Source organism: Cyprinus carpio, chromosome B7 (assembly GCF_018340385.1).
Source record: "Cyprinus carpio isolate SPL01 chromosome B7, ASM1834038v1, whole genome shotgun sequence".
Lineage (NCBI taxonomy): Eukaryota > Metazoa > Chordata > Actinopteri > Cypriniformes > Cyprinidae > Cyprinus > Cyprinus carpio.
The window spans coordinates 15,728,065-15,740,654 of record NC_056603.1 but is presented as its reverse complement, the minus strand read 5'-3'; the positions used below and the strand labels follow the sequence as shown (position 1 = coordinate 15,740,654).

Here is a 12,590-nt window from a genome sequence, read left to right as displayed (position 1 = left end):
TTTTTGGGTGAAAAATCCCTTTAAGGCAGAATAGTAATAATACTGGAAAAAGTAGTATTTGCACTGGAACTATTTTGTGAATTTTTCCCTAAATACACCCCATACTATTGATTCTCCATAGAATCAAGTCTAATCTCAAGCATAATTTATTAACTCTGAACTGTGAAGAAACTCAGGATGTTCTGGGCCATACTAATAGGTCTCTAGATTAAATCAAACACAATATCTAGAGTAAAGAATGCAACTGATATCCAAAACATGACAGTTTACCTCAAAAACACTTAGTTGTAGGCTGTTCTGCAGAGTGAGTCTATCTCCACTTTATTTCAAAGCGATGTGACAGCAGGTAATGTAGCATGACTACACCATCAGAAAATAAAAAGTCAAAAGGTCATTTGCAGGATGAGTGAGCTTTGCCTCTGAAATAAAGGTATGGGACTGCTTAAAAACACATATCCACTGGAACAGTGACAAGTGGAGGGGGATTGCTGGTTTGGCACAAATGGTGCTCCACTGACATTGCTGGGAGATGGTGCCTATAGGGAAATCCATCCTCTTTAATCAACATTTAAAGTGTTTTGCCTCCATTCTACTGAAACACATCATGGTTAATTAACTGATGGCGTCCTAAGAACTGCAGGAGACTGAACCAATAATCGGGGGGGTGGGCTCAACACACCGTGAGCGAATCTGAAGAGAAAGGGCAATTGAGGTAAAAATACCAAAAACTGAAATTCTACATTTTTTCCCAAGAGTTCCAACTGTGGGATTGTCGGAGAGCTGGTGTTTGGGAATCTGATTCTCTGTAGGCAGTCAATTTAGGGCTACAGTCTCATGGAAATACAACACTTCCACTGCAGCTCCAGTGGGATGTAAACCCAAATGACAAAAAGGATATTGTCCCAATAAGACACCATTGTGTCTAAGTGCCTTTGGGGAGATATAGAATTGCACAAAATCAGTACAGAATGACTTTTCTGAGTATCCATTGGCTTTTTGGGATGGAAAAACTGGGAAATCCACATTGCACAAGGAAAACAAACTTTTCCAATCAACTGGTGGGTAAAGTAAATCAAATAAAAGTCTTAAATAATAAGTGAACCCAATTTTTTTTTTTCCTTTCCAAACTACTGACCACAAACGTTTGAATGATAGTGTATATTCTCAAAAGGAGGCTATATTTTTCCTGCAACAGGGCTCATGTACTGTAAATGAGTTTGATTTTACTATAGCCGCTCATACTCAACAGTCCCGCCATTGTGTTGCCTCCTCTTATTTCCAAAAACCTGCTGCACAAGCAGCGGCTGTTGTCACGGCAGCGACATGCAGACTTGGCCTGAGCTTAGGCTGTTGGATGAGCAGTGAAGTGAAAGAAGGGGGTCTGGAGTGGGGGGACTTCTCAAACAGAGTCAACATGGACCTTATCACCAGAGATATTCATATTTAATTTGATGTGAATGAAACAGTCTATTCAATAGTTAGTATAGAAAATACACCTTTCCAAAGAAACATTGATGTGAAAATCAAACAACTTTAGCTAGAACAATTTCTATTCCAGGTAACCTGAGAAACATGTTCTGAGAGAAAATATTAAAGTAACCGATGGAAGAACTGGCACAAGACACAAACTTGATCTTAATATTCTATTTTTCTTCTGTTACAGTAAACGCAGTTTCCCATGGCTCTGCCAGAGTTTTGCTATACCACTGCCTACCCAGAAAATTCAGCCACCTCACAATTACATAGTCCAAGTAAGCAACCCAACACTACTTAACAAATAAGCTTTTCAGCATTTATTCTCTCAATCTGACAACTGAATTTTACTCAAATCCTCCTCAGTCCCACACATTATGTTCAATCCCACCTCATGGACCTTTGCCGATCCCATTGATCATAAACACAGCTCAGAGGCTTCCTACCAGTGGCCATTTCAGTCAAATGTAATTTATGCAATATTTCAAACATTTAACCCACGGGGGGAAATCAACCCACAGCAGCAGTTTAGGGGTGTTTTCACATATAGTTTGTTTTAAAGGAACCAAACACAGTTCACTTAAAGTGAACCAGAAAAGGAACCAGCTGAGAGTGAACTCAGTCCATTTGGTGTTCACAATACAGAGGACTCAATATAGAGGACAATTTTTTTCTTGGTCCTCTTCACTGAAGCACAAGGTTTATTCATAAAATAACTTCGATACTGAATCGCAACATTATATTTCTCAGCATCTAGGCAGTAAAACTGATGCTTTGAAGTAACGAAACTCACAACTTTACTATTTGCAGAATGAGACACACAGACGCAATTCACACACACAACTTTCAATCCTCTCTCTCTCAATAATTACTTTAAAATCAATGCTAAAAATTAGGAATAAACAACATAGTACCGTCACGATAAAAATGTCTCCACGATCTGCTTTTGAAGAAATATCGTAGTATCGTCCTACAGCACATTCTATCAGCTGCAGTTCTGGTGCCTCCTTCATATACTGTACAACACCACATGCATTCACATCAGTGTTAACTCAGCTGTAGAGTTACTCTCACAGGAGTTACGCTCTCATTATTTGCATGTGCTTTAAAAGGTTTAATTCGCACAATGGTCTGACCTGTGATTTTTCTGAGCGCTGCATACACCTGAAGCGTGCGTGCTAAAGCCTGTCAAACAGTGCCTGATTATTGAATTAAGTTATCTTTTGCGCTAATACTGTCAAAACACACAAGGTTTACATGTAGACACAGTTGGTTATGTCTAAAATGAAAGTAAACAGCTGAGAGAAAAAAATATGCATGCCTGTATATTACATGCGTGCAGGAGTTAAAGGGACAGTAGGCCTATTGCAAAACATGCAGTCGACTGTCATTAGGGATAGTTCACCCTAAAATTGAATTTGTCATTATTTACTCACTGTCACGTTGTATTAATTTCTTTCTAGTGCTGAACACAAAAGAAGATATTTTGAAGAATGTGGGTAACCAAACAGTTGCTGGTCCAAATTGAATACTATGGAAGTCACTGTGGACCAGCAACTGTTTGGTTTTCCACGTTCCTCAGAATAGCATATTTGTTCAGCAGAAGAAAGAAACTCATTCGGGTTTAAAACAACTTTTGAGTGAGTAAATGGTGGTATAAAAATAAAACACTATGACAGAATTGACAGACAGCTGACAGAATTTGTATTTTTGGGTGAACTATTCCTTTAAAGTTAATAAAAATAAATAATTTAATACAGTTGCTTTAGGAATCAGTTTATATAGCGTTTTATTTTTATATTTGTTCATTCAATTTCTTGAATGCTCCTGCTAAATACACCTATTGTACCTGAAAAATAAAGCACTGTTTGTTTTATTTGTATATTATGTGTAGTTGTAATGTGCATCTTTGTCATTCTTTTATCTGTGTTATTAAAAATAAGAACAAAGATTTTTATCTTCACCCTCTTTGGCCTAAATATCTACCATTCTTTTTTTATTTTGTTACCTTGAAAGGCTTTGTTTTTATAATAGGGAAATTAGTTTGGCTGTAATGCTCAGACAACTTGCAAAATAGTAAAACCAACATGACAAAGAATCGTGATTAAATCGTGAATCGTCATAACTCTAAAAAATCGTGATATGATAGTTTTTCCATATCGCACAGCCCTAGCTATAATTCATGCATTCAAATACATGATCTTACCAGGCAGAATGCTAAATCTCTGATGCGTGTCGGGTTGTTCTTTGCCTCCATCATGAAGAGAATACTTAGCAATGTATGCATTAAATAATTGAATGCACAGTTAACTGTAGATTACATAAATGACAACAGAATCATTTTGTATTCTTAGAGTTAACAGTCGGTTTATTTATTTACTTGTTTATTTATTTTTGAAAAATGTAACGAGATTGAAACGTCTGAAATGACACTGATAAATGATAATAATGATAAGAATTAATAACAATAATAATAATAATACATAACAATATAGAAATAATAAAATGCTTAGTTAAATCTCAAGCATTACTGTTATGTTGGTCCATACAAAGCTTAGCGGGACCTCATTGCTTTCACAAATCAGGAGGAAATCATACCAATGTTTTTGGGTCCTTTTAGGGGGGTCTGAGATCACATTTTTGTTCACATATACAAGCTGAACATCTCTGAGAGCGTTTGCAGGGCTCAAACGACCTAAGTGTAAAAACATCCTAAAAGTAGCCCAATTCCATGGAAAAACATGGACTTGACAACCCTGCATCAAACACGAGCAAATAAAGTCAGAACTTTAATTTATAGTTGATCTAAACTGCTAACACAGTTTCAACAATCATTCAGGAAGTCAAAACATGAGGAATGTATCTTCTGAAGCAGGTGAAATTCCTCTATTCTTCAAGAGCCCATCACCATAGTTACAACTGACGCAATCAAGAGAATGTTGAAATACTGCCAATTTGCAGTACAATGCTTTAACTATAGGATATCACAGTATGCACTAATTAAGACCTCTGCCCCCTGACTGTCCTAGTAAAGACTCTCTTAGGTGTGAACCTGCCAATATGAGCCCTTGGTAAGATGAAGGACAGACAGTCACAGATAAATAACACTGACCCTCGAAGCCTTCTGAAAAGCTGCTGAAGCGAGACAGATGTAGAGTGGAAAGGACATCTGCACATGCACCATTCCTCACACATCTGATCGTCCAGGCGGGAGCAGAGGCCTGCTGAGACCTCCTGCCATTCTCTGAATCTGAATCATCAATGCAGGCTACAGAGATGAATCACCTTGACTCTTTATGACTCAGCCAAACCCTTCTGATGTACGCTGAGTTCAATAAAGCATCCCTCACGCTCAGCTGACCTTTGTGGTCCTTTCAGAGATCATTTGTCCTGAGTCACAACCTTCTAATACAATCACATAGGTCATTCTAAAAAAACAGGTGTATGTGTTCCTCATATACTGTATTTACATGTTAAAATTACTGTGATGAAAAATATATGAAAAGAATATGTTTTTGAAAAAGGTCTCTAATGCTTACCAAGGCTGCATTACAAATACAGTAATGCAGTAAATGTTTTCTATTTTAATATATTTTAAAGTAATCCATTCATATCAAATCAAAACTTTAATCACACAATACACCACTCCAACTCCACACAAAACAAACCAATCAATTAACAAACCAATCTATTAATCTATTATCAATTAACTATTTTTGTATTATATATACAATATTATATATGTTCAAGACAACAAACACTACTTAAACAGTACTATCTTCATATTCATAAGAAATTGCATAATATTAACACAAATCTGCTTAAAATTTACTTGAAATCTCCTTTTTCAAAAAATGATCTATTTTAAAGGTCAACTCAGGATCCACCTTCAATCTCCTCTCCTGCATACAGTGATGGAGAACATGTGCCTCTGTACTGGCAGCAATGTCTCAAAATGAGTGGGAACATCTGAGATGCTTTCCTTCCATTCATATCACTTAATTAGATGAATGCTGGATGGGTACAGACACAGAGTAAATCCATTAGCTATACATTATGGGACTTATTAAATGTTTGGCATAATTCAAGCCTGCAGTATATCAAATATAATTTGGATAATAATCCAGTATGCCGGACACAGAGCAGTCCCTCATGAACCACAAAAATAATAATCACATCACAGAAATTATGGTCTCTGCGAGTGCCTAATGTAACCCAAGCATGCTTTGTCTCAAGGACATTCTAAGCATCACTCTCTCCGTATTCCCTACTGCTCCACATTTAACAACATTTAGTACTCTACACTATGCAGTCTTAGCCATTAATGTTGATTTATAAAATTACAAGAGGATAAAAGAAAAAAATATCTTTTTCTTATAAAGTTTGAGTGAAGGAATGCACACACAGCCACTTACGACTGCCAGTCTTGACACAAATGGTGCATGCTAAATTCTTTGGCATAAGAGAGTCAAATAACCACAGACAGTAAGCAATGCAATTTAAACCACAAAATGGACAGATTAAAGGGCTGGAAGGCACTCACCATACCTAAAAAGGCAAAAATAGGCAACAAGATATGCAGCCTTTCCTATTTTAGCATTCTTCAACTAAAATAACACTCAGCTCCCTTTTCTAGCCCATTAACACAAAATGACACAAAGACAATGTCCAGCAGGATCAAAACAGGAACTGTAATGTCATTTAGCCCACAAATAAGTGCATTACTTTACAGTCTTGACATTTCAGCTCTCTAAGGCCTCTGAGCTGCACTGTTCAGTATTTGACTGTGCCCAGACACAGCACAATGAGTCCCTTCACATGGCCCACAATAAAACTGTCAGCAATAACACATTTCTAAAATCATTTTCTTTGACCTTTAAAACACCCCCTCTCACTATAGCAGCTTTGACGAGATGCAGTTTTCTGGTCAGACACCAGTGGAGCATTGAACTAACAAATAAACAGTTTTATGTGAAAGTGGTGCTATTTAGATGCAAAGCAGAGAGCAAGACACTAAATGCGTTCTGGATTGCATGGGCTATGTTGGTGGCGTTTTGAGATAACTGGGTGATTGCCGTTATGTTCTTATAAGTAGATCTGTCAGATTTTGGCATCTGTGTGCATTGAGACTTACACTGGATAAAACTACTTAATGAGTAATACAGAGGAACAATACATCACAAAGCAATTTTAATAATAAAACTGGGTTACCTAAAGCACCATCCAACAGGACAATCCTCAACAGCCCTGTTCCGTCACTTTTGCACTTTATATTTACTCTGTTGAATGAATTCAAGAGCTCTCCAAAGCTAATACTGAAAATAAGCCACAAGTAAACATTCGTTTTACTGCAATCCTGCAGCAAGTCATTGTGCAGAAGCAAAAACAGGCTCTTTTACCATTCAGACACAAATCCATAAGGGGAAAAATCTTATCTAGTAGCTTCACATTGCCTCTTATTCGCACATGCTGCCCCAATTAGTTTGTTAATATTGCATTGTGCAGCATAAAGTGCAATTACATTGGCTGTTTACTGGCAGCTGTCGCGTTGATTTCTCAATTTAATTAAACGAGCCAGAGCATGCAAATGATTTACTGAAGTACTGTAAACAAACTAATAATCAGTCAGGCAAAAAACATTCTTACAGTATATCTCAGATGGAGCAGGTCATACAATGAAGGACAGTGAATGGCTATAGAAACAACAGCTATTATGATGGTAGTCTGGTTGTGGTTTCTACATTAGCGGAGCCAAATGGGTAAAGTGACTTTGGAGAGCAAAGCCACCATGAATTGGCTGTGTGATCGCACCATACATCTCTGTCATTCCACGGGCATATGGGCACACGCTCGTACACACGTTCAGACAGGGTACAACATCCGCTAAACGGGGAAGGTTAAGGTCCAGCACATTGCCATACATGAGAAGAATTTTAATGGAAAAATCTATCCTGTCTTGCTGGGCAATGCCCTTCATTTCCTCCATTAAGTGGGCACAGAGAGAGGTAATGGGCTGCATGGATGCCTATAAACAGTGGTGAGGGCTCTATAATTAACTAGCATTGCTGCAAAGACAATGGTAAAGGATTCTGCTAACTGTCACATTTTAGCTCTCTTTGTCAGCATATACCTTAGATCAAAGAACCAGATCACCAAGTCATCCAAGTCAACTAGACAGGTAAAGCTATAATACAAAACTTCAGGGCTAATGCAAGCAATAAGCAAATGTGGTATCGCGTCAATCTGAAATTCTAATAAGGTTAAAAATCATGTTAAAGTAATGAAATGTTTAAATAACGTAATAGTGAATATTTCTCATATTCCAACTTGAATACAATCCATTTCAGAGGAAAGACTGAAACAGAATCTACTGCTTCCTAGGGAAATCATCTTTCAGAGCATGAGCTGGTTCATTAATACAAAAGTATTTATTACAATTACACAGAATTATCTTGGGAAACATTTCATAGGGAACAGCTGCAATGTTCACGACATCTAACTGCAGGGAGGACATTACATATTTTGCTTTCATTTCTGTACTATTCATACTACCGAAGCATCTCTGGAACAACTTTGTTTAAAAACTGATCACACCTGAAAGGAAGAATACAACATCAAGATCAATGTAAAAAATCATTGGCAGGCTGTGCCAAGCCACACATTCTGTCAAATTCAGGAGATACTGCCATTGGCCACAGCACTGACCACAGCCCCCGGAGCTCTCCAATACTCTCACGCTTATTCCCACCAATTTTATGGGATTGCAAGTTCTGCCTGCCACTGTCATTGAAAATGATTAGTGTCCTAGCAGCTAATTTTTTTTTCCCAGGCAGCTCCCTAAGCAGTACTTCTCTCCCTGCCACAGTCTACTTCATCTCACTTCTGCTGCTCACTATCTGCCCATGAGTCTCCTCATCTGCTGGACAAGGTGGAGATGGATGTTGACAAATAGATGGATTCACTGATTACTGGATGTGCAAACAGAGAGATAGACAGATAGCTAGACATAGACAAACTAGCATTTTTTCATTTTTTAAAAGAATAATAAACATTTCTAAATATGCTTTGTATTATTTTACCTTGGCATTTAATTACAAAAACATATTTAACTGCTGGGAAAACGTTAACGTCTGAGGGAACGATAATAAATTTGAAATCTTTGTCTCTTCTGAGTGCCATAATAAATCACTCTATATTTTATTTCAAGTTGTGGAGAAATGCTATTGAGTGTGTGTGTGTGTGTGTGTGTGTGTGTGTGTGTGTGTGTGTGTGTGTGTGTGTGTGTAGCAAATCAGAATGCAAATATCATATTTGTTACAGAAATTTACCAATCAATGACAGCTTCCTCTTCTGAGACATCCAGAAATGTGAAAAGATCTAGATGGATGGATGGATGGATGGATAGATAGACAGATATATGGATGGATGTGAATATAAAATGATGGCCACACTGATGAATAAATAAATGACAATCAGATGGATCACTGGATAGATAAACTACCAGACAGTTAACTGGACAAACCAATGGACAAACAGACCGAGAGCTCGAAATCACTTGCCCGATGTCACTGCCTCACATAATCTACACTGAATAGCAAATCAGCAGTTAGCATTCAGTCAAACCTCTGACTGGATTCAGTTATCTGTCTTTTCTTGACTCGTGAAGGTACGAGCAGACAGCGGACACTGATCACTGCGAGAGGCGGGAGTGAGTGAGCGCTCGTTGGGGAGGGCTTTGCAGTTGCACTCGCATCCTCACCGTCTCACAAGGACAAAACCAGAAATTTACTCTCGCTTACTTTATAAAGTAGCTGGCGCCTTCCTCGGTGAAGCCCTCTTCCCATCCCCGCGGTAAATCTAAGGGGAGAGAAATATTTGTACAATACTCCATTAAGTTTTTAATGAAACAGAAAGTAGCCAACCATCAATTATGCAGAGGACGTGTTTCCACCACTGTTCACTTTAAACTAAACTAAACACACTTACCGCAGTATCCGACTAAGTGTGCAAAGTTTAGCCTAGAAAGCATAGTTTATTACCCTACCTGATCGTATCATGTGTCCCGAGTTGACAGGCTCACCAGTGCGGGGATGGAGCCAAGTAGTGCTGCGAGTTTTGTCGCTGGAAAACAGAAACACCTGTTACGAGACCCATCGGAAAAGGTGCGGATTCACCAGAACCACGATCAAATGCAACAAATGTGATTAAACCCTTCATAGGCTGCTTACTTGATGAAAAAGACCCTGCCATCCCCACACACTCCGTAGGACCAGTGCTCAGGTAGTGTGTCCCGCCCGAGCGGAGCCGCCATGATCCCGGTTTAAAGTGAGAGCTGCGCCGCAGAGTTTCCAGGGAACCGGACAGTCCGATAATCACCACTAGGGCTGCACTGCTGTTAAAGGGGCAGGCCAAACTTGGAGAAAGTCTTTGTCCTAGTTATAAGCCGACAGAAAAGAAAGGGGGCATCATTAATCAGGCGGGATGTTGATGCTGGGAGTGCACAGATGTCTCCGACGAAATTCTACCTTTTATTAAAGCAAAGCCCAGTCTGTAATTATTGTAACTTCATGCAGATAGAGTTACACTTTGAAAGCATGGTCAGATTAACATTCCCGCAATCACGCGCGCATTCTAAATCAGTTGGATACTTGTTTATACCTTGTAAGATTTGTATTAAAGCCAGACTGCATTGGACATTTTGTTGTGTTGCGGTCATGACAACAGTCTTCACAGATTTGAGCTTTTTGGCAGGTAACACGTAGGCGAACAGTGGCTAATGATTTAAATGACAATAGTACGAAGTGAGTGATTATTTAGTCAGGTTAAACCTGTCTATTAACCTAAAGCATCTCCTACGTGTTTCCCAGCCAAAAATATCCGACTGAGAAAACATATATTGCGGAATAAACATTTTTTCTTGAGTCTTAGACATGCTGAGAAAGTCTTGTTGGCTCCCTGCTGACAAAACCAGCGTAAAGTTGCTTTGTTTACATTTTCGCGTCACTCTGTTCGAACTATCTGCGTCACCGCGTGCGCGTAGGTCATTTGCTTACCTTTAAATATATCTAGACATGAATATTATTATTTAGCTACCAATGCAGGTATGTTATTTATATTTAATTAATACTCAGTGGTAGTTGATTATATGCAAGAGCCACTTTTAAAAAGTGTCTACACTGTCTCATTTTATATTTCAGAGCACTCATAAAGATATAGTAACTCAAATGTTTATAGTAATTCAAAAAGTTTTTATTCATTAGGTAGCATACATATTTTTATACTTAAATATATAACCTAATAAATAAATAATATTTACTAGACAGCGGATAACCTTAACAACTGGTTATCTGATTTAATATTAACTAACTGGGCTATCCAAAACATTTGTTGGTAAATGGACACATGAGTTTGAGCTAATATTTGGACAAGAATCCATTTCCTCATGAAAGCAAACGTGCCAATACGTCTGTACTGTATGAGAAATATCTGACACAAAACTCATACCTAAAGACTCTCCCATACATTCTTGATCATAACCGCAGGAACACACCCGGTCAAACTTCTCACTAAGGCAGGGCAGAGTCACTACAAAAGAAACAATCCAACTGCAACAACAGCTGATTATCCTTCCACTAGGCCATGCTATTTATAGCCACCTACAGTCTGTAGTCTGGCTGACAGATGATGGTTGACCTTATACTGTAAAATACCTCCTTTTCTGTATGTGGAAATATGTGTATAAACAAGGTCAGTTGCATCTTTCTGCAAATAAAATGTCTTCAACAATTCAGTAATTATATCTTTTGAAATATTTTTTATAATTAATATTTTTTATTTATATTTCACAACTATAACAGAGGGAAAACATTTACTTTTTGGTGAGTGAAGGAAATGGCAAACAAACTAAAGTGATTAATAATGACATTATGTAGGGTCCAGTTCAAACAGCAGGTGGGGATATTTCCAGACTGTATTCTGGAAATAAACTCAAAAAAGCCATGCAAAAGTAAATGTGTTTTATTACTAATGTCATTGTAGAAATATTCTCAGTAAGCCATTGTTAAATTATGGATCATTCCCCTTGTAAACATGTCCAAAAATTGAGGTTTACAGAGAAAAATTGTTCAAGTGTTCAGCTGGTCATGCAAGTTAATTACAGGCAATCAGTTCAGTGTAAAACAAAGCTGACGTTTTAAGACAAAGAACCGCTCATGTGAGTGTACATCACTGTAAACATTTTTTAAAAGTGCTCTTGCCTATACATAACAGTGCAGAAAAAATCAGAGTGCACCTCTAAGGTCATTCCGTGCAGGCAGCAGTTAATATGGAAGGTCTTGATGTTTGTTCTTGTTTGTGTGTGTACCAGGGTGAATATAAATGACACAGCTGAGGGTTTCAATCTATCAGCTCCATCACTTATGACCGCCTTTGGCTGCAGTGAGAATGAGCCATCTCAACCATGACATTACAATAATGCTTACACTGCGCCAAACTGGACTTGCCCTGTCTCCTCATGCCATCCATAAATTTCATCCTGGTATAAGAGGCACTGCTCAAAGTCACACTACATATGTCAGTGTACCACAAGACAAGGACTGTATTAGTGGCAAAGAGGCAACAGTAAAATACATTACATCTAGTGTATTCACTATTAATAAATTAATTGTCATCATAAGATCAGTGCGTGTGTGTTGCATTTTAAAATAACCTGTAAACATCACTTCATGTTCAGAATTTTTGATTTTTCAAAGAAATCTCATACGGATAAACATGATTTTGTTTTGAAAAGACATTTTCCTGGTCCTAGAGCATTTGTATAAAAATGAGTTGTTACAAAATATATGAAGCAGCACAAATGTTTTTTATGTTGATGATCAAATCAGCATATTAGAATGATTTATGAAAGATCATGTGACACTGAAGCCTGTCATCACAGAAATAAATAACGTATTGAAATAGGTTCAAAGAAAACCAATATTTTAAATTGTAATAATATTTCACAATATTACAGTTTTTACTGTAGTACAGTTTTTTTGTTTTTTTTTAATTACAAAATAAAAATTTAAATCTTACAAAATCTTCGAAATGAATGTTGTTGCAGGACCAACAGGAATGTT

The 12,590-nt window shown here is 37.7% G+C and overlaps 1 protein-coding gene across 1 annotated transcript in view; it reads right to left on the bottom strand.

Annotated features, from left to right (window-relative positions):
- Window positions 1-10,454, bottom strand: part of plekha7b (pleckstrin homology domain containing, family A member 7b) — an 88,618-nt gene extending 78,164 nt beyond the window's left edge. The window contains exons 1-4 of the mRNA XM_042727513.1: window positions 9,999-10,454; window positions 9,702-9,905; window positions 9,518-9,594; window positions 9,273-9,330 (exon numbers count right to left, since the gene is read on the bottom strand). Of these exons, the coding sequence (XP_042583447.1) occupies window positions 9,273-9,330; window positions 9,518-9,594; window positions 9,702-9,784 (218 nt within the window). The 5' untranslated portion in view covers window positions 9,785-9,905; window positions 9,999-10,454. The remainder of the gene's footprint in view (window positions 1-9,272; window positions 9,331-9,517; window positions 9,595-9,701; window positions 9,906-9,998) is intronic.
- Between the last annotated feature and the right edge of the window lie 2,136 nt (window positions 10,455-12,590).